This window comes from Xiphophorus maculatus, chromosome 9, assembly GCF_002775205.1.
Source record: "Xiphophorus maculatus strain JP 163 A chromosome 9, X_maculatus-5.0-male, whole genome shotgun sequence".
In the NCBI taxonomy this organism is placed as follows: Eukaryota; Metazoa; Chordata; class Actinopteri; order Cyprinodontiformes; family Poeciliidae; genus Xiphophorus; species Xiphophorus maculatus.
The window spans coordinates 28,142,981-28,166,396 of NC_036451.1; the positions used below are offsets into that span (position 1 = coordinate 28,142,981).

General features: G+C 38.7%; 1 protein-coding gene across 4 annotated transcripts in view; it reads right to left on the reverse strand.

Annotated features, from left to right (window-relative positions):
- Positions 1 to 23,416, reverse strand: part of naaladl2 (N-acetylated alpha-linked acidic dipeptidase like 2) — a 399,262-nt gene that overhangs the window by 119,737 nt on the left and 256,109 nt on the right. For all 4 annotated transcript variants that reach the window (XR_002753301.1, XM_023339997.1, XM_023339998.1 and 1 more), the window contains 3 exons: positions 21,483 to 21,575; positions 8,454 to 8,641; positions 7,038 to 7,166 (listed from right to left, as the gene is read on the reverse strand). Coding sequence is in view for 3 of the 4 variants with exons in the window: in XM_023339997.1 (XP_023195765.1) it covers positions 7,038 to 7,166; positions 8,454 to 8,641; positions 21,483 to 21,575 (410 nt within the window). In the remaining variant the exon portion in view is untranslated. The remainder of the gene's footprint in view (positions 1 to 7,037; positions 7,167 to 8,453; positions 8,642 to 21,482; positions 21,576 to 23,416) is intronic.

A 23,416-nucleotide genomic window follows, 5' to 3' on the forward strand; every position in this document is an offset into this window, starting at 1 on the left:
CCAATGAGAAAAACAATTGAACCCAGGAGCATTTTTAAGAGATAAAAGGGAAGTAAGAGCACATGAAGTATTAATAAATAGTGCGTTCTTCCACTGTACAGTCGACTCCACTGACAACCATTAGTTTGAACTACCTGCTACATGCCACCCACATACCAGCTGGAGACCAGGCACACATAAATGTGAATAAGAATACCTAATTAAAGCACAAGCTTCCATCCATTTGTTTCATAGTCACCTCGCCTCCTTTCTTGCTTTCTTTCTGACCTGCTTTCTCTTGTTTCCCTTCCCTGTCCATTTACAAACTTAATGTCCATCCTCTTCCATGTACATTCCCAACAAAAAGAGTAAGTATTTTTTATTATAATTGGTTCCTAAGCACCCATTTCAAAGCTATCAGTACATTAGCATCTGGGTTTGGAAGACAAGCTCTAAGTAAGATAAGTAGTAAGTATTAAAGCCATTGTGGACAAAGGATTGATGATGTTTAAAACCATTTCTACATATTGGGAGGTGGGAGATCTATCTGGGGAGATCTCAGAGTAATGGGCCAAACAGCACAAGACCAGCAATAATACTTTTTTCTTGGACTGTTTGATAGAAGATATAACAACTCAACCTGGAAACTAGAAGAAGTTAATAAATTGTAGCTAGGGGTGCATTCACACCAGCCCTGTTTCATCTACTTTATTCAAACTCCAGCTCATTTGACTAGAAGGTCTGGTTTGTTTGCATGACATGGACCAAAAAAGTGAACTGTGGTCTGCCTAAAACCCTTAGTCTCAGTTTGATTACAATGAATTCTAGCACAGTCTGAATGCATATGTGAATGCCAAGCAGACTGGAGACCGCTCCAAAAGCAGAAAGTGTACAATAGCGCAAAGACAAAAGAAAAATCCCACAATCGCTTAAACTTGACGTGACTCCATTTTTGTTTATAAAGAAGGAAGTTGGAAGGATTTTTTCTGTTGTTTTCTTTGGTGGTTCTTGGTGCAGCGCCACCACAGGCGAGGGGGAGAAAAGGTTTTCAAAGGGTTTGGATCATTTACCACAGTACAGCATGAAAGTGAACCGCAACCAAATGTTGCAACATTGATTCCTAATTGAACCAAGTCTATTGGACTATTTGGTGTTAAAACACAGTAAGAGTGTGAAGCCAAAACATTCCTCCATTTGTCACATCAGCTTCATAACACCATTCACAACTTCAGCATGTCAGGATTTCAGCATGTAGAACATTTCAAAGCAATGATGCCCTGCTTCCTGTCCTTCAAACCATCTAACTCAAATTAATGGCAGCAAAAACGCTTCTGAAAACCAGACAGAACTTTATCTTTTTTTTTTTTACTTCTTTCCAAAGATGACTGTGCCCAAGTACATCCCTATGTACTTGGGCATACTTCAGTCTGTGGAAAACTGCATGTACCTGAAGTGGACATCTGCTGTGCACAACCACACAAAGCTAAATTTTTACAACATTTTTACAGCTTTTGTACTCTGTGTTGCACAGTAAACTGTTCAGCAGGAAACAGTGTTCACATTGAACTGTTTTGTATGTGACACCGAGCTGATAAGGCTGCCACAAGACATGGAGCTAAGAATCCAACTAGCTCAGCAAACTTGCTGGTATCTATTTAGATTGTGGGAAATGAATGAATTTGTCATGAGAAATATAGGCAATTGGTACACTCGACTATGGAATCTTAACCGTCCAGGGACAGTAATATGTGCAGAGTCTCTGTACTTTTCTTGACTCAGCAACTCAGTGTTCTCTCCCAGATAAATCCATTGTTATAGCTGGCAGCCATGTTTGTAGATAAACATGGCTGTCAGTGACACTGGGACATTACCGTTTATTGGTGATGTGACAGAGGACAGAAGTCGAATTTATTCTGAGGTCTTAAGAGACGTACGATGTGCTCAGATCCAGCTAGATGCAGCCAAACTGATAGGACAGCATTTCATTGTCCAGATGCACAATGAGCCAAAACACAGTCAATGCAACCCAAGAACTTATTACAGCAAAGAAGTGGAACATTCTCAAATGATCAAGTCCATTACTTCATCTGAACCTGACTGAGAATTTGACTTGCTGAAGACTAAACTTTGGACAGAAATGCCCACAAATAAACAGGATATCTGGTATCCTAAATGTTACATGAACATTAAGTGTTTCTGTCTCAGTGATGTAATTTATTAATGTCTGTGTAATTTTTATACTTGTACAATTCTTCAGAGGTTTGCTTTTGTATATATTATCAAAGTTTTGAAATGATCCTTTAATTTAGTTTGCTACAAAACAATGGAAAGGAGAAAACCCAACATCTAGTGGTGAACGTGGGTTCTGGTTGCAGTCATTGTCAACAAAGGGTTTTTTAACAAGGTATAGGAAATTAACATTTTCATTTCATTTTTTTAACTTGTCCAATTACTTTGACCTAATGAATGCTTTTGTTTCTTACAGGTTTATTCAATCTTTTTGTTAAAATTTACCAATGTCCACAAGCAGGATGGATGACAGAGCCTAAATTGGGCTGGCCAAGCCCAGCCCAATTTGAAAGACTTCTCTGAAAAGAAAACAACAAATTTAGATGAGTTCAGCTAATTATACAAGTTCTCAATACATTTTTAAATATTCAGCTAAATCACTCCTGATATCTACATAAAGGGTCTGATTTCTCTGCCACTTGCAAAAAAAAAAAAGTGTACAGCATGAAAAGTGAGGTCTTACTGGAACTTCAAAACACATTTTGATGGATTTTATTGATACAGATTACCTAGATTTTTAACCTACCTTTACCAGTGCAGTCAGTATGCATCGCTGTGTTAATAGCTGTTAATTACCTTTTTTTGTTATGAAGAGCAGGAGAGAATGCAAAAATCCTGAATGTGAATGTGTATGTCTTGGTTTAAATAGAAAGTGCAGATCTAAAACACTTGTTTCTATGTCATTTAATAGAATAGAATAGAATAGAATAGAATAGAATAGAATAGAATAGAATAGAATTACTTTATTCATCCCAGCAGCGAAATTATTTCGCAGTTACAGCAGCATAGAGACAAGACACACAACAACCACCACTGAGTAGCAATATAGACAAGATAAAATATAATATGCTGTCAATATAAAAAGCAGCCTAGAGCAGACCTTGCAAGGATTCAAAATGCAGAACAGAATGTATATGTAAATATATGTACAGCAAGTGTGCCAAAGTGCAGTTGTGCGAAATTGGACTGATTAGTGCAGAACAATGATTTAGCTTTTATTGTACAGTGAGATGGCATGTGGCAGGAAGGATTCCCTGTATCTGTCCCTACGACAGCAGAGCTGGAGCAGTCTATGTGAGAAGGTGCTCCGCTGTCTGTCCACTATGTGGTGGAGAGGGTGCTGTTTATTGTCCATAATAGACAGAACCTTCTTCAGTGTCCTCCTCTCCACCACAGTTTCCAGGGACTCCAGCCTTAGTCCCAGTACAGAGCCAGCTTTCCTGATGATTTTGTCCAGTCTATTAGAGTCGCTGGCTATGATGCTGCTTCCCCAACACACAGCAGCAAAGAAGATGGCACCGGCAACAACACTGTGATAAAAGGTCTCCAACATCTTGCTGCACACATTGAAGGATCTCAGCTTCCTTAAAAAATAGAGTCTGCTCATCCCCTTCTTGGACACAGCGTCAGTGTTAGATGCCCAGTCCAGTCTGTTGCCGATTACAACTCCCAGGTATTTGTAATCCTCCACCTCCTCCACCACTTCCCCTTTGATCTTTAGTGGCCGTGAAGTATGGTGGGCTAAAGAAGGCGGGCTTTAATGACGAGAAAGACAGTCAAAAGCTAGATCCCAATAGTGTGCTTGAGTTTATTAATTTATTTTCCCTTAATTGAGTAAACTACAAGAATGGCACTTTCCTTTGGGGATTCAGAAAGTGTTGTTGCATTCAGTTCATTAAAGCGCAGCAGAATATTGTGCAACCTTAGCTGATTTTTGTATTTATTTTCCTGTGGAGACGTTACTTTAAAAATCAGGACGTTTCTCACTTCATTATAGCAGAATAAAGCAGCCCAGGCCTTTTTAGTAATTACTTCAAGCTACAGCAGAGGAGTAATGGCACACTGAAATGCAGCTGTCCGCTTTTTAAATCATGTATCTTTCTAGATCCAGGGCAAGAGAATATATTCTCTGAAACCAATATCGTTAGTGTTCTGTGGAACCAAAAAAAAAAGAAAAGAAGTGAGAGATATGATTGGGAGATTTTAATGATGTAAATCTAAAGGTGTGGGGATGCAGTGCCTGCTGGTGATGAAGGAAGAGATTATGGAGTGATATTAGAACAAGGCAGGTGGGGAGAGAGGGAGGTAATGCTAAAGAAACATGAACTAAAAAAAGAGTTGAAAGCGGCAATAGAGGGAGAAAAGGACTGAGAGCGTTAATGAGGCATTATCAGGCAAAAGTTTCCATTGTAAAAAGAGACTGCAGAAGTTAGGGAACATCTCTGTCAGAGCATATTGGCAAAACAATCCCAGGTTTCAATAGAGGGACAGTTTAAAGCAGCAGTATACATTTTTAATAAAAAATATGTTTGTTCATGGTCATAGTGACCGTATGTGTTAAAACGGTCTCTATGTTGTGACAGTAAAGCATAAGACAGATAATCTGGAAAAAATAAAAATAAAAAAATCAAGCTCCTCTCTGTGGTCCTACTGCCATCTGCAGAAATACACCGCTCCCCAGTCAGAATCAACCAATCAGAGCCGGGGAGAAGCTCTTAGTTGGATTCACTCTTTCTATTCCAGTAGGGGGCTCTACACTTTGTTTTACATGAAGTCAAAGTGACTTGATGGCAAACCAGAAGTGGTTTTAAGTCACCACTGACTGAAGCAAGCAAGCCAAGTTAACTTTCCAACTACAGTAATTCCCAGTGTGGTGAGTTGATAATGAATGTTAAACTATTCAGATATATGTTTTATATGTCGGTTTTGGCAAATTATCTTTAAGCTAATGAAAATGCTAGTGGTTTTGTGGGTTATTTTGTACATTAGCAGCTAATTAGCATAATGCCGTCCCTTGTATATTGTACAGGGATGTTTAATGCTGATGTTTATTGGGGCTTGCCATACAAATGAATGTTAAGCTGGCAGTTAGAACAGAATGATCCAAAATGCCAACATGCAGTGACTGGACATAGCTTCCCCATCTTTGAGTCTATAGGGATTTCTCTTTGTCTTTTGCTCTTTTTACAATTACACAACAAAAACAATATATTTATTACTGACAGAAATTCAAACAATCTTTATATAATGGTAATAATAAACAGCCTTCTGTCTGGAATCTAACCAGTCCAAACAGTTTTAACCTTAACTTGTATTTAAATTAGATATATCTGTTGCCACATCCCTCCTGATGTGGGATGTGGCAATTTCTCTCCTAAGTGAAATTAAAGCTGCAGTATGTAACTTTATATATAAAAAAAAAAAAAATATATATATATATATATATATATATATATATATATATATATATATATATATATATATATATATATATATATATATATATATATACTGTATATTACATACAGTATTTGTTAGAACTGTCATAATGTTGTGAAAGTATGGCATGACAAATAATCTGGAAAAAATAATTTTTTATTTATTATTACAATCACCTTATTAATGTCCTCTGTCGACCACATGACAACAACAAGCCTTCCAGTGGTGCGTTACACTTTGCTGTTTCACCCATTAGTGTGGATAAAAATAGGTGACAGCTGACAGCGAGCCATTAGGTCTTGTACCATGGGTTGGAGTATAAATGGAGGCTAAATATATAATATAGGTGTACTTGTTTATCTTTTTCAAGGCAACACCTCAAACAGACTGCATCCTTGTGACATATCATAAGAAAGATATCAGGAGGAATATAAAGGACCTCCACAAATCTGGGTCATACTTGGGTGCAATTTCCATATATCTGAAGATGTCCATCAAGTCAAGCAATTGTATGCAACTATGAACATCATGAGAATGCCCTGCTATGAGATGAGTCCTGTACCAATGAAGGGAAAAATGCCATTCAGAAAGAAAGAAGACATTCCAAAAGCAGCATAATAATCCAGATTACAGCTTTCTCATACACAAATCTATGCAAAAATCTATCTTCCACAGACAAGTCATTTGATCAGATGAAACTAAAGCTGAAGTGTTTGGCTAACATCACCAATGTTACATTTGGAGAAACCTCAGGATAGCATCCAAAATGTGAAGCATAAGGCAGTATGATGATGAGAAGACATTTCACTACTGGAGGGAACTGGTGCACTTTACAAACTACAATGAATCAAAAGGAAATAAGATGAAGCATAAATTTTCTAGCAAGATCGCAAGTTATCAGCCGGTAAAATAAAGACGGATCACAAACAATCTTGCCTCAACTACTAAGTTTTAACATTGTCTTGGGAACAACAAAGTCAATGTTTTGGAGTGGTTACCACAAATCCTTGACCTCTAGCCCAAAGAAAATTTGTGTGCAGAGCAGAAAAATATGTGTGGGAAAAAAACTACAAACATGACTTGGTTACATTCATCATTGTCAAGTGGAATGAGCAAAAACTCCAGCAAACTGTTGTGAGAAGCTTCTGGAAGGTTATTCAAAATATTTTGACCGAATTTATGCACTTTGAAAGGTAACTGTACCAGATACTTTGGAAATGTCTGTAAATGTTTTAATTTGAAGAAATAAAATAAAAATGTCTGCGATGGACTGGCGATCTCACTAGGGTGATCCCGCCTCTCGCCTGTTGACTGTTGAACAGAAGCACCAGCATCCCACTGGGTTTGACAATGGATGGAAAATAAAAATGTTGTCACTTTGGCATTCAGTACACAGAGTTGGAGTAATCCTAAACTGAAAGGTTTGGTCTGATTTAATGTCACACTGAGAAAAAAACTTTGTGTCTTTGCAGTACGTGCAAAGACACAGAAGGCCTGTTGGAGAATGTATTGTTCAGTTGTGTGTATTATTAAGTTGCGTAAGAACTTACCCTTTGTATATCGGAGGTCAGTTGCAACAGAGTTGGAGATGCTGTAGCTTGAAGTGTCTCAGTCCCTTGAACTGGAGAGTTCAGACTCACGTAGGCCACAGCACTGCTCTGAAGGACAACACTGTTATCCTGCAGGAAGAACCGAGAAAAAGGAGTTGGGAATCAAAGTTATGGAAACAAAAAATGCCGTACCAACCTCACACAGTGACATCATAATCGTTGGGCATCAGAAGATGCATCAATGTTTGGCTTATGTCATTAATAATTTACTCAATAATTTATTATTGAATAGATTATTAAGAACATTAAAATTATTTAGCTTAATCAGAGCACCAACTTCAGTCTCTCATTAAAGAATGAATTCAGATTACTAGCAGAAGAAACTCACACAAGTAGTTATAACTGACACACTGATTTCCAATCAAGTCTGACAATTATTAACAAAATAACCAAACTTTACAGCTGAATTATTCTGTGAAAAAAAATCTTTCTTTAATGACTAAGATGCAATCCAGCTGCAAATGAAATGACAAAGAGAATATAGTTATTGCATAATAAAATGGGATTCAAATCAGATTGATGAACAAACTATGACAAAGTGAGACTGGAATACTGAAAAATGAACTTCAAAATTAATTACCTAATTCAGCAAGAAAACAAGGGAAAAGTCTGATTTACAGAACCATAAATGCAGCATACAGTGTCATAAAACAGAGTAACCTCATCCCTCTGGTGGAGGAGGAGGGAGATAAATAAAAAACCGGGAAGGTCACTGTCCAGACTCAGACCAGCCCACCACCTTAACCAAACAACTCAGTCATGTGTTTTGGCTAACCTCTAGCTAGACAAATTAATCATGGCAGGAGGTCTTTTATGACCACAAAGTGGACGTCTGTGCAAAGTAATCTAGGAAAAGAGAGAAGAAGCAGAAGGCAGAGATGGAGAAGAGAGGCGAAGAAAGGAGCCGATGAATTCTAGCAGCGCTGAATTCAGTTGTTCTGGATCCAATCTCTAACATGAGGAAGACTCAAAATGGCAAAGCAACGACATAACAGAATATCACAGCACATATTCACCAAAACATTAAGCAAGCTTTGAACAGAAAATCAAATAACAATAGCTGTCTTCAGCACAAGAAGTGATTAGAAATTAGTTTTGGTCAGTTTGTGAATAAAAATGGATTCCTACATTGTCTACCATTCGGAACTGTTGGCATATTTGTCACCCTATCATCACTCCACAATGACCTTCTACCTAAGTTAAAGCTGATTCTCTCCACTAAAGTTGGGTTCAATTTCTCTCTATCTACTCTTCATTTGTAAGTCAAGACTTAAGTTTGATGCCATTTATTATTGTCTTCTCTCTTTAAGCACAAAGCTGGCATTACAGAAAGTAAACGTTCCTCGTATCTCTGACCTTTCCCCACTCGTAGGACCCAATGTTCCCCAGGGCTGTGCCTCCCCATGAGCAGAACACAGTGGTACGGTCCGGCACCCATCCCTGTTTGGTCTGCTCTGTTAGTGCTGCGATGAGTTGAGTCATAATGGCCGAAGTTCCACCTCCCTGGTCGCTGTCATGACGACTGCCAACCAGAACGTGGCGATCTGAAAACAGAAACAAATGAAATAAATAAATTGCTTTGGTGAAATTGCAGAGACTCATCCTTAGTAATAAATAGTTTTCTTTAACCTGCCTTACTGCTGAAATGTGTTATACAGATAAACTTGATTGATTGTTCATAACTCCTTGATCTGTTTGCTGATTGGTCATGATGAAATTTGTCCTGAGAAATCCAGCTGATAAGTCCTCCAACTGGCCAGGCCAAAGAAAAGGTTCAATGGTTTCAATATTTATGCTTAAAATATTCCATTTATAGATTTTGGTTATGTGGATGCTGTGGGGTGTGAAGTTGGATGAAATTTAATTGCTTTATTATTAACAGGGCCAATTTTTTTCAATAGCTGTTAAGCTCATTTTGATGACCTCTCAGCCGTATTAGAGGCCACTTGAATATTATCAGGACAAAATAATAAACACCAATTCTAAGAGAAAACACAATAAGGTAGAAACAGAATAAAAATCATTATTCTTGCAGGTGTGCCACTTAGTTTAAAATGGTATCTTTCATATTTTCAATCCAGCTGGTACTACTGTGGAAACACGGAGGCCAATATGCAGAAGGGAGGATGAGTGTGGGATGATATTATGTTATCCATTTTGCTGGTGTGCTCTTCTTCTTTATATTCCTGGCACTGGTAATAACAATGTTTTCTGCAATATAATTTCATATTCAGATGATACATGTATAATAACCTTCTTTGATAAAAACACATTAGGCAAAGTACCTAATGTTCTTTCATATTCTCTCTGCCCCATGTTGCTCTAATTCCTTCTGACTCAAAGTGCCATCTCTTCTTATGAACCTCATGACGAGGTTTCATCCATTTAAAAGGACAAACGGTATATTCAGAAGTAGCCGCTGCCCCTCTCGGCTGAAATGGAAGCCGCCACCTGCTAAGCCAGGCTGCAGATTTCTTTTCAAAAATAATAATACAGCAAAATAAAAACGTTAAATTTCGACTCATCTGCGACAGCAGCGCTGCCTCCAGACACAGACACTGATGAGCTCACACTTCGCACCGCAAGGTCACTTACTGTTTGAACAACTTAATGATGCACACCTGTTGTGAACATCACTGCTGGGTTAAATATCTGCATTCAGAAAAGCACACAATGATAATGTTGGGAAAATGACAGGGGGACAAGGCAACCTCTCCACAGCAGAGCCACCATCTGTTCAATATTTAAACACCATCAGGCTTCCTGGCTTTATTTTTCTCCGTTGATAATAAATGTGGAGTTGATTTCAGTAAATATGTAAAACGCAATGAATTTATACTGCAATTCTGTTCTATTGCTGGTTTTGGCATTCCATAATTTGATCGTCTTAATGTGGAGAAAGTGCAATATAAATATTGTTATTATGGCAAGTAAATGCTAAATATTCCTGATGTAACTATAAAAAGCTTAGCTGTCTGACCTCAGCTAAGAAGAAAATAGAATGAAGGAGATGCGACGCAGGAAACAGGTTTATTGTCACGCACTAAAAGAAGATTTAAGACTTTTAAGATTACAACAGAAAGCTGTTTAAAACACACCAATAGATTGCTTTGTGTCAGTTTTAGTCATCATGAGTTATTATGATGGAACATTTGCTGACTCATGAAGCATGCAGCATCCATGCCTCTCTGGTTAGATAAGTTGCAGTTATCACGTTTTCTCAGCTGTGTTAACAGCATAATGTCAACCACACAAGTTGCTTTATCCATCAAAACTGTCTTCATGTTCAAATGTCCCTGTGGTCACATTCCTTACTAAATCTTTCACGCATGACTTATGATCTTTTATGTTAGAATTTTTTTTCCAAAGTGATTTTGATTTTTTAAGGCATAAAATGGTGGGGGGGGGAAAGTTGCAAAAAAAGAAAAAAAATATATACATATTTGCATGATCAGTTGTAATTTTCTCCAAATAGAAAGTTATTTGGAAAATACATCAGTTGTATTAGTTTTAAGGGGTTACTTGATGTCACAATGTTTTTTTTTAACCTGCTCTACAGTAGAAGGAGGGACTGGATATTCCTGAGTTGCTTTTTTGTCTGTCTGCCATTTTGGATTTAACAGAAATTTTCTTGCACATGCAGTGGATGATCAGCAGTTGATAGTGTCTTGTATGACGCACTAGTGTCCACTTAATTATATGTTACAAACTTAGATTTCTATAAATTGAACAATAAACACTAAGGGTAAGTACATGTAAATTGAACATTACATCTCCATTTCTTTCCTGTCCTGATGGAATCTCTCCTCCTGCTCATCATCATTGATCCAGATTCTCAGGAAACCGATCCAGAATTGACACAAGTCCTGCATTTTGATGCTCATGTTGCTCCATAGTTCAGAAAGTTGACCTGATTGACCAAAACCAATGTGAATTTTGGATTCAGCACATCAACATTACCCTAAAACAGTTGAAAACCCGACAATTTCTTGGCTGTTGACCAGTGTAATTCACATATATAGAAATGAATCTCATCCCCGGCTCACATTTTCTGTTGACTATTAACTGTTTTTAAGACACTGATGCCTGATTACAGAGAGAGGAAGTGAAACTAATAATTTGTGGCTTAAAAGGTTTATGTCCAGGAGCAAAAATAAAAACATCAAGCATTGGATTATTAAGATTCTTAAGAAATTATGGACTATTGCTGCTGGGTGTGTTTGTGTGTGTGTGGCGGTGCTCCTTTGGGACATGTCCCACAGGTTTAATTTATTTAATATCTGTGAATGTTACAAACTTTCTCTGCCTTTGAAGTGCCTATAATTCAGTTTCACAGAGTAAATCCTGTGAAATGATCACCAGTTTATGGCCAGAACACCAGTTTTATTTCCCCAACAGCAGCTGTCGCTGCTCCTCTCTTCCATCCTCTCCACTAAAGTGAGAAAACCCGGAAACTGCTCCAAGATTTGTCGATAGATTGACTTTTATGGCAGCCGCTACCAGTCTGAATCTTTCATTTGTTCAAATGTTTGGGATTGGACTACAAAGATGTTATCTTGGATCATGTAGGAAGGATTCTCTGGTAATGGTGATGTGATGCAGCCCATGAGGAAACAGCCAAATGAAGGAGGAAGGAAGAAATCTCATAATAGATAACTGGGTACAGCAGGCTGTCAATAATAATAATAATAATAATACATTTTATTTGTATGGCACTTTTCTAAGTACACAAAGACACATTGCAGGAGTACAATGACAGAAAATCAAACTGGTGAAGAAGGCCCAGCACAGACTCCATTTCCTGAGAGTCCTCAAGAGAAACTACATTTCTCAAAAACTGCTGGTGTTCTTCTGTCAATGCTCTATTGAAAAAAAAAAAAATCTGCTGTTGTCTCTGTGTGGATCTCCAGCTGGAACAGTGCGTTCCAGGGTGGGGCAGCGATGGGGAAGGCTCAGTCTCAGGTGTGGAGCTTGGTATAAACCAAAAACCGCCTATAATTTTCCATCCACTCCACAATTATGCCAAACTTTATGATGCTCTGGCAAAAAGCCCATATAAAATAAATGGATGCGTGTGGTTGTAATTTGGACTAAATATGAAAAAGAAATATGAATATATTAGCCCTTTCATGCATAGTGGTCACTGCAGTGGACAGCTAAGCCATTATCTTGTGTTTCTTCCATTTTTTGATGTTATAAATGCACAAAAAACACTTAATACACTCTGTTAGAAAACATTTTTTTCCTCCTAAAACCTTTTTTGGATGAGAAATATTAACAGAAATGAACTGATAATGTCACAAAAATGTGTTCAATTTAGTCAGAAGATCATATTTCTCTAAATCAAATTAGAATAAAAACCTGACCTGATTGAGGAAAAACAGATGTCATTTTTGGATTCAGAGGTGCAAAATAGTCCTAATTCAATTGAAAAAAACATAGACAAGTACCAAAAAAAATGTTTGTTGTAATCCTGTGTTATTGAAGGTCTGGTAAATGAAGTGGAAATGCAGGAAGACGGTGAGGCCATGCTGGTTCCTAGAACATGCTCCTGGAGTGGAAACCTGATCAGTGCAGCACACCACACTGCCGACTATCTGCTTGTTTAACTGAAATCCTGGCACTACAGCGTAGTGCAGCTTCCAGGCTAAATCCCTCAAACACTAACTAGTGTGAACTTCTTCAAATCAGTCATATGCTAAAGTTCTTTTATTTTAAGGGGTTTTGTGTGTGTATTTTACACAGTAGAAGATGACACGCTTCATCCCGAAATCGCTAGTGAATGAGTAACATTAGAGGAAACCATGTTTTTTGTTGCTCTTTGGCTGAAGCAAACTGCTGAATGTTAAAAAGGATCAGCTGTGATTTAATGCATTCAGCAGAAAAGATTTTCTTTCTAACCAGTTCTGTCCTAAAGTTAAAGCTTTTGAGGCAATTTGTGCAGATTGAAGTATTCATATTTTTCATACTTTGGTAATTTTTTTGGTTAATCTTCTCATTCAGACATTTTCCATTTTGTAGAAGATTAGAAAGAGCATCAGCAAGAGGTCTAAGCAAATCTGTTGACTCTCAAGTATGAGTGTCGGAAAAATAATAGCTTATAGTGATGGTCAGAAAATTAGATAAAATAAAATCTAACTTACAATAAAAAAAAAAAAAACTTGGTGCTTAAGTTTGAATTTAACACACATTTTTCCTCGTTCTAAACTTGGCACTAAATCCCAAATTGCTCACAAGTCTTTGTATTTTGTATGAATGTGAACATGAAGGGTAAAGCGCAGTCCACATGACTACACACAATTAGTCCATTTACCATTTTTGAAATTCTTTTGAAGTTGCTGTAGGGAACTTTTACAAAATGTTTCTTTATTTTACATGTTTGTTAAAACTGTCACCCTGTTGTGATAGAATAAAATCTTTGTGGTCCAACTGTACAAATACACGGCTTAGTCAGAAACAACCAATCAGGGAAGGGTTAGACTGAACGTTATGCTGGGTAAAATCAGAGGATTGAAGAAAACTTTACATCTGAGGATAATGTAGAATATTACTGTCATAGCAGTTCACAATGAACCAAAAAGCACTCTGTGATGTGTTAAAGCAATAGTCACTGATTATTTTATAACATTATATTTTAAATAATATCTATTCCAATGGAGAACTTCATCAACAATGTTTTTTCTCCTCAACTACAGCAGAAATTAGCTTTTGTTTAAAGGTACGAGGCTTTGACTGCAGGATTCACATGCGTGGGGGCAAAGAGTATTTTAAGATTTATTATGATGCTGCCTGTCTTTGTGCAGCCATAAAGTACATAAAGCTGGGCAGATAGGCCTGATGCAAGCATGCATGAATATTCATTTTGCTCATGTTTGAGTGTAGAACATGCATATGATCAAATGCCAACAACCAGTTGAAGTGTTGCTACTTGTGGAGATTTGTGGCCCACATTATGTGTTTTAGTGGCCCATTATGTCTGCTTAATATCACACTGTAAATCAGCGAGGTAATTTTCCACTGGTGAGTGGGCAGGACAGGTAGGGTTGCACCACAGCAGTGGGAGTGGAGGGGGAGGATGTGTAAGGAGCAAGGCTGTTGAGGAGAGGCAAGGACAAGATGAAAAAACCTTTGATTTACCGACAATAAAAGAAAAAGAGACAAAACGAGTCAGAAATTCACTCCCTGGAGCATCAATGAAGTGTGAGCCACTATGGACTCAAATCCTGCTTTACAAGTTCAACATTATAATCTAAACACATTGAAAAAATGTCCAGGTTGTGTGTGTTTCAGCAGTGGAGGAGCTTCTATTTTTTTCAAACTTCCTGTAAATGTTAGCTGTGTTGTGTTGTTGCGCAACACCCCCCCCCTCCCTTCTGTCTCTACTCTCTCACTCTCGTACTTCCTCTTCTGAGAGGGGAGATGTGCTACCAGCTCTCCATCTAACGGGTTAATTGAGTTTCCTAAATCTGCCGGGATTTACCCTGTCCAGAACTGAAGTAAACTCTGTTTAAGCTGGTTTCGAGAAACGATTCACCTGATTTTTAACGGCCTACATCCAGGTGTCTCACCCTTCTTCCCTCTGTGAATTAGCCAGACTGAGCAGCCTACAGCCAACTAGTTTCACAGAGCACACCTGTTAACGGTCGCTCGTTCTCTTATTTTACAACTTGCATTTGTTATTGAACCAGGTAGGTTTTAGTGACTCGGGCGAGTCCCAAGGATGACGTTTTAAATTTGGGCTACCAGCAACTTAAAAACATTTTAAACTTTTTCCTCTCCAGAATCAAACATCACAGCTATTTTACAACCATCAAAGAACTTTAAGGTGACTCATTAACTGAATGTCCACAACATCTTTTAGATTTTCTTTATGCTAAATATTTTATTAGTAAGGCATTTTTGCAAGGGTCAGTACAGCTTAATTCAGTAGCAGAAATAATCAAATAAGTAAAATCAATCATCTAGTCTGTCTTTCCCTACTGCTGACACTGAAAACTAAAAAAGGAACCTTTGAGAGAGACGGACGGAGCCTGGCGCCTCGAACCCCAGACCTGGCACGACGACGAAGAAGGTGCTGCAGCAGGAGGAAGACGCCGATCGATGAAGGCCAGGATCTCCGCAGGTCTGATGATGAAGAAGGTGTTGCAGCAGGAGGAAGACGTTGATCCGCGAAGGCAGGAATCTCTGTAGGTCTGATGAGCCTCTTCTCCGCATGGATGCTGAGGTCACACAGGACTTGGTGCTGGCAGGAAAAAAGGCACCAGTTCTTCTTCTTTGTCTTTGCCTTTGTCTTCATCTTTGTCTTTGGGGTCTGAACCCAGCCGATGAGAGAAGTGCGATTTGAAGCCACAGGTTGTGGGCCAGACGGGTTGGTCCCCATGGCCGGACAGTCTTCGGCTCCGTGGCCCCGGCTCTTCTTCAGCTGCAGAGTTCTTTGTCCATCTCGATCTTGGCTCGAAGCTGCCCGGAGGATCCAACGAACGGTTCCTCTTTTGCACCCACCTTATATAGGGTTTATCCACCCTTTTGGTGCGTTTTCATTGGCTGTCTGCTTAGACAGATGACCTCACATCCATCACTGTCCTTCAGACATTATGTCCTGATGTCTGTGCTGATGTCTCAGAGTTGCTCAACCTCCTGTCTCCGTTGTCTTCACAACCTTTCACCTAAATAAGGCGTTGATCATCTCTGCTCTCCTGTTAGTTCCTTGCCTTTCACCTTTCACCTACTCTCTACCTCCAACATATCAGTGATGTTTAATTGCAGTTACACCTTTTACACCATTTCAAGTTCAATGTCAAAATCACATTTATATCACATTTATTTTCTTTAGCTTCTCTGATCTAGCATTCATTTATAATTTTATAACCATAACTTATATCACATTTATTTTCTTCAGCTTCTCTGATTTATCATTCATTTATGATTTTATAACCATAACTTATTAATTATCCTTATTATAATCCTAATGTGAGTTATTACAGATGTTTTTCTGAAAAGAAACCAAAAGAATAATACATGATTCTAATTATTTACTACTAAAGTTACGGTTACTGGTTTTTCTTATAAATGTTCTCACAAATATAAGTGTAAGTATTATTACAAGTAAACCAATATTAATATAAGTATTTTACTTTGAATCTTATGAAATTACTCAAAATGTTTTAGATTTCATTCTTTAAAACTTTCATGATTTAAAATAAGAAATAGTCTCAGCTATTTTTTATAAATCTGCAGGCTGGAACTTACTTCCTCTTTTTCCAGGAAACCTGCTTTTCCTGTTTAATGACTCTTTCTGACTGACTATGATTTCTTATGATTAGATAGAAAAAAGTAAAATTAAAGCAAAGTTTGCATGAGACAAAAACAACACACACAACCAGATTTATTTTATTGACACTTAAGTCTACTGTTGGGCCTAGATGTCACTTGAGTGATTCATTTTAAAGATAACTTTATTTATTATTACTGTTAAACTAACTTTATTGACACTTAAGTCTACTGTTGGGCCTAGATATCACTTGAGTGATTCATTTTAAAGATAACTTTATTTATTATTACTGCTAAACTAAAATCTCCAGCATGGGGAAGTGGGATGAGCTCGGATTTTCTTGACACCCCCTCCACGAGGTCAGACCTTTCACATGCTGGGAGTCCATCACCCTCCTGCAGTTCGCCGTCCTCATCCCCTGGAAAGAGAAGAGGTTCGTCTGGGATGTGAAGATGCAGATTCTTCATCCTCAGTTGTCACAGAGGGCTCAGTGTAGTCATCAAAACTCCACTTCTCTTGACACCCCCTCCTTGGAGTTTTGATTTCCCCCATGAGGTGATGAATGTCGAAGAAAACTTGGATCGCTCTGATTCTTCTACAAGAACCTTCGCTGGATGAACTGTCAGTTCTTCAGGATGTGGGATGGTTCTTTAGGGAAGATGGGCTGAGACAGAAGGCCTCAAACAAAAAAAAAAAAAAATTCTGGCTGTTCAGCAGAGCAAAGCAAAAAGCATAAGCATCATGACGCTTTATCCGTAATCATGATCCTTTTCCATTTTAATCCATCAGGTTGTGACAGGAGTTCTTCTTTAGCATAATCCAATTTCTTCACGGCCCTCCCAGTCCAAAGCCTTGAAGTTGTTCTTTGAACGGCAACCTTCCTGTAATAGTGGCCAGTCTACTGTAGGATGGCATGGTGCTTAATTCTCTGGCCATCTTCTCGTAATGTTCTGGTTCGCTGTAGCTAAGAACTGGCTTGAGCACTGCTTCCTCATGGACCCCTTTCTTCATCAGTAGTACTGTGTTGAAGTTCAGTACTTACTTTACAAAATCTTGGGCGTTGAATCTCAGCTTGATCCCCGTAGCTGCAGGCCGATCTTGAGCTTTAATCCAAACTCTCTGCCCTGTTTTCAGTGACACTTTGAGCTGCAACTTCCCTTTTCCTCCTCTGAGCAAAAAGGAGAAGTGTCTTCGCCTCCCTGCTTTCTGTGACGTGAACGGAGTTCCTCTGCAGGGGAAGACCTGCTCTTCTAGCAGTTGTCACTGTGTCCATCAGCACCAAGAGGTACTTCTCACCTCTCTTTCCTGTTATCCCCATTGGCTCTGCTACGTCCATGCAGACTGAACCCCATGGGACTGTGCTCTTGATGAACAAACCTTCCATCCGCTGTCCTGGGTGCCCTGGGTAGCTGTGCAGAAAGTTGATGCAGTTCTGTTGAGGTCTCCTCCTTTTCCAAACGATCTGGACGGCCGGCTTCCTCCGGTTTCTTCCCCAGATTTTCCTCCTCGAAGTGATCATCCATCACTCCGTCTCTCTGTCGGTTCGAGTTGTCTATCCCCCAAAGCCTCTCTTTGCGCTCTTGAGCAGGGATGGGTCTAGACTATGTTGGCTACTAGCTTCACTGTCTGGATCCGGTCATTCTATCCTCAGTAGAAGCTTTCCCTCACCTGTACGCTATACAGTTACTGCGAGGGTTGTGACTGATGGCCTTATCAGTCACCACTAACTCTTTTCCCTAAGAGTTAGTAACCCAAGTGAGCTATTCAGAGTCTCACATCTGTTTTCACTGACTTGGTATCTTTGGGGCCCGCCTACTCAGTTGTGCGCCGCCCCACGTTGGGCGCCACTTGTTGTTGCGCAACACCCCCCCCCTCCCTTCTGTCTCTACTCTCTCACTCTCGTACTTCCTCTTCTGAGAGGGGAGATGTGCTACCAGCTCTCCATCTAACGGGTTAATTGAGTTTCCTAAATCTGCCGGGATTTACCCTGTCCAGAACTGAAGTAAACTCTGTTTAAGCTGGTTTCGAGAAACGATTCACCTGATTTTTAACGGCCTACATCCAGGTGTCTCACCCTTCTTCCCTCTGTGAATTAGCCAGACTGAGCAGCCTACAGCCAACTAGTTTCACAGAGCACACCTGTTAACGGTCGCTCGTTCTCTTATTTTACAACTTGCATTTGTTATTGAACCAGGTAGGTTTTAGTGACTCGGGCGAGTCCCAAGGATGACGTTTTAAATTTGGGCTACCAGCAACTTAAAAACATTTTAAACTTTTTCCTCTCCAGAATCAAACATCACAGCTATTTTACAACCATCAAAGAACTTTAAGGTGACTCATTAACTGAATGTCCACAACATCTTTTAGATTTTCTTTATGCTAAATATTTTATTAGTAAGGCATTTTTGCAAGGGTCAGTACAGCTTAATTCAGTAGCAGAAATAATCAAATAAGTAAAATCAATCATCTAGTCTGTCTTTCCCTACTGCTGACACTGAAAACTAAAAAAGGAACCTTTGAGAGAGACGGACGGAGCCTGGCGCCTCGAACCCCAGACCTGGCACGACGACGAAGAAGGTGCTGCAGCAGGAGGAAGACGCCGATCGATGAAGGCCAGGATCTCCGCAGGTCTGATGATGAAGAAGGTGTTGCAGCAGGAGGAAGACGTTGATCCGCGAAGGCAGGAATCTCTGTAGGTCTGATGAGCCTCTTCTCCGCATGGATGCTGAGGTCACACAGGACTTGGTGCTGGCAGGAAAAAAGGCACCAGTTCTTCTTCTTTGTCTTTGCCTTTGTCTTCATCTTTGTCTTTGGGGTCTGAACCCAGCCGATGAGAGAAGTGCGATTTGAAGCCACAGGTTGTGGGCCAGACGGGTTGGTCCCCATGGCCGGACAGTCTTCGGCTCCGTGGCCCCGGCTCTTCTTCAGCTGCAGAGTTCTTTGTCCATCTCGATCTTGGCTCGAAGCTGCCCGGAGGATCCAACGAACGGTTCCTCTTTTGCACCCACCTTATATAGGGTTTATCCACCCTTTTGGTGCGTTTTCATTGGCTGTCTGCTTAGACAGATGACCTCACATCCATCACTGTCCTTCAGACATTATGTCCTGATGTCTGTGCTGATGTCTCAGAGTTGCTCAACCTCCTGTCTCCGTTGTCTTCACAACCTTTCACCTAAATAAGGCGTTGATCATCTCTGCTCTCCTGTTAGTTCCTTGCCTTTCACCTTTCACCTACTCTCTACCTCCAACATATCAGTGATGTTTAATTGCAGTTACACCTTTTACACCATTTCAAGTTCAATGTCAAAATCACATTTATATCACATTTATTTTCTTTAGCTTCTCTGATCTAGCATTCATTTATAATTTTATAACCATAACTTATATCACATTTATTTTCTTCAGCTTCTCTGATTTATCATTCATTTATGATTTTATAACCATAACTTATTAATTATCCTTATTATAATCCTAATGTGAGTTATTACAGATGTTTTTCTGAAAAGAAACCAAAAGAATAATACATGATTCTAATTATTTACTACTAAAGTTACGGTTACTGGTTTTTCTTATAAATGTTCTCACAAATATAAGTGTAAGTATTATTACAAGTAAACCAATATTAATATAAGTATTTTACTTTGAATCTTATGAAATTACTCAAAATGTTTTAGATTTCATTCTTTAAAACTTTCATGATTTAAAATAAGAAATAGTCTCAGCTATTTTTTATAAATCTGCAGGCTGGAACTTACTTCCTCTTTTTCCAGGAAACCTGCTTTTCCTGTTTAATGACTCTTTCTGACTGACTATGATTTCTTATGATTAGATAGAAAAAAGTAAAATTAAAGCAAAGTTTGCATGAGACAAAAACAACACACACAACCAGATTTATTTTATTGACACTTAAGTCTACTGTTGGGCCTAGATGTCACTTGAGTGATTCATTTTAAAGATAACTTTATTTATTATTACTGTTAAACTAACTTTATTGACACTTAAGTCTACTGTTGGGCCTAGATATCACTTGAGTGATTCATTTTAAAGATAACTTTATTTATTATTACTGCTAAACTAAAATCTCCAGCATGGGGAAGTGGGATGAGCTCGGATTTTCTTGACAGTTGCTATGCTAAAAGCTAGCTGCAGCCTACTTCCACACAGTGGACAAGGTTTGGCTTCATGTTTATTACTGTCCTCTTTTCTTACCATCACAGCTTTTGAAGGCAAAAAAATACAATTTACTTTTCTACCGTGCTGATAATAAGCTGCTACATCACTCACTCAAATGTAAAGGTCCTTCGTAAATTTAAGATTTTGCTTAATCTAACATGAGAAATTGATACACTGTTCCATTTTTAGAAGAAGTGACATTGCTTTCAAAGCAAAAACTGCTCAACTCACTGTATGTAAGAGGCAACAATGGACTTCAAATTGGAAAATAAATATTTGAAGCTTTTTGTTTCGCAAGGAAATGACTAGAAAGCATTAATATCAACAATCAGTGTGAAACAGCAAATGTACATGGTGGTGACAAGAATTTGCCAAGTACAAATATATTTCCTCCCTGTTTTTGATATTTTGCCACACTTAAATGGTTGAATTAGTCAAACAATTTTTATTTTCAGACAAGCAAATCCAAAAAGCAGTTTACAAATAATAATAATAAAAAAAAACTACTCAAACCTGACTGGGTTTTTTTTTGTCTACATAAACTTAAAGCTGATGGTGTCACCCTTGGCAACACCTGCCATAAAGTGATAATCAAAGGAGGAGGTTTTATGAAAATGGGTTTGATGATCTCAGACATACACATGGCCCGACCACGGCTAGCATTAGAAGTGTCTGTAGACCATTGTCATTTAAAGGTCTACAGACCATTAATTGATGAAACTATCGAAGCCAAACTTCATTGACTTACAAACTGGATACTTTTTTTTATCAGATTCTTTCAATAAGAATGTGAAGGAAACATTCTGTCATAAACCAAGTCCAATGCTCTAGGTGTTTTGATGGTTCAGTGTAGCTTAAAACTCAGTGAGTTTTAATGAGTTCTGCTTTAAGATTGTTCAGTTGATTTGCTCTGTTCACATAATTGTTCATTTCTTACAAACCTGGGTTTTTTCTTCCTTTCAGGTATCCAACAACGTTGTAAATCTTCTTGTAGGACATCTGGTTTCCAATAGTCACAGTAATCTTCTTTCGCTCTGGGATAAAAACAGATCAAAAAAGACATTACAACATGTATTCTGTTTATTCAGTCTGCTCGACAATGACACAGCCACTGTTTTCGGTCTCAATCAGCAGCTTTAGGTTCTGTGGTAAACCCTGTCTTCTTGCTCTTCAGGAGAAGAAGAAGAAGAAGAAAACGTCTCCGTTTGCCACTATGCCTCACTCTTCTTCACTCTCGGCTTCTCCTGCCATCAGCTCTACATTTACACAATTGCTGGCTGCACTTACCTGCCAAATTTTCTGCTCTGTCTGTAATGTCTCCAGCCTGCTGCTCATTCACTCACCACCCACAGTCCCTCGTCGCCCGCCTCTCACTGCAGTCCACTCAGTCATCAGACATTTTCCCTTCTTTTATCTTTCCTCTCTATTCCCTACCATCATCATGCCCTTCTATTGACTTTTGCAATAACTGGAACTAGGTGACAAGAGACTACAAGTCTTGCAAACATATTCATACCCTTCAATATCTTTTTAGCATATGTTATCATACTGCAACCACACAACTCAGTGCTTATTAAGATTATACTTGACAAACTAAATCAAAGACGTTTATACATGTTAAGTCAAACAAATATGATACATGGCTTATAAGAACTTTTTAAAACCTTTAGTGACCGACCCTGCTGAAGAAAAGCATGAACACATGGTCCGGATAGAATGAGTGCATATATACAGTATATATATATATATATATATATATATATATATATATATATAACACATGGTCCGGATAGAATGAGTGCATATATACAGTATATATGAGTGCATATATATATATATATATATATATATATATATATATATATATATATATATATATATATATATATATATATATATATATATATATATATATATATATATATATATATATATATATATATATATATATATATATATACACTCACTCTGAAAAGTAACATCTGCTCCCCAAACATAGACACCTGATAAAAAGGGAAGCTATATTGGTGGGAGCTGTTGCTAGTGGAAGGACAACCAAGGGGCCGTTGCTCAGGAGCTCAAGAAAATCAGTTTCACATTTTGCACAAGAGTTTGCATTGTACACCTCTATCTGTGTCACCACCAAATGAGTCCAGTCAGACCAACACAGACTCCAGCAAATATTGCATGTCAAAGTCTTTTCCCATGTCTGTTGACAGTTTTTTCTCCCTCCATTAGAACTGGGGAGATCTCTTGGGAAAAGTGTTTGCCTAGCTTTTGGATTGCTGTGTGGATAAGACTCACACAGCATGGGATGGATGAAGCCTCTAGAAAAACCTTTTTCTGAGTGAGACACCTCCTGGTGATGATGCTCAGGTTCAGGACACTTTGAAAAGTGGCATTCACCCAACTGTTTTGGAGTTTGTTGGAGAATTTCTCCTCCTTTATTTCCTATGTCCATTTGTCCATGTCCTGCAACTTCCGTCCTCCCTACATCTGGGATGTCTGAGCCAACTCTCTGTTCAGAATTAATGTACCAGGGAGTAGTTGACTAGTTGACAGGCACTGTTAAATGTGCCCTGTAGAGAACTCTTCTCTGGCAATGCCAGAGATGGAACCGATGAAGGCAAAGCTTGTGCTGTCAGTTCAGCAAAAGCTTTGGCTATGAGGTCAGTCGCAGATAAATCTTCCCCAGCAGGGTTAGATTTTTCTACAACTGTACTCTCACAATCAAGATTGTGTTGTAGGTTAACTTTGAACAAACTTCCCCTGACAAATCAGTTTGTTCAAAGACAGTACAGTCGTCCTCAGTACTGTCTCGTATAGTCTCAGTCAGGTCAAAGTCTGCGGCCAATACAGATGTAAATATCGGATT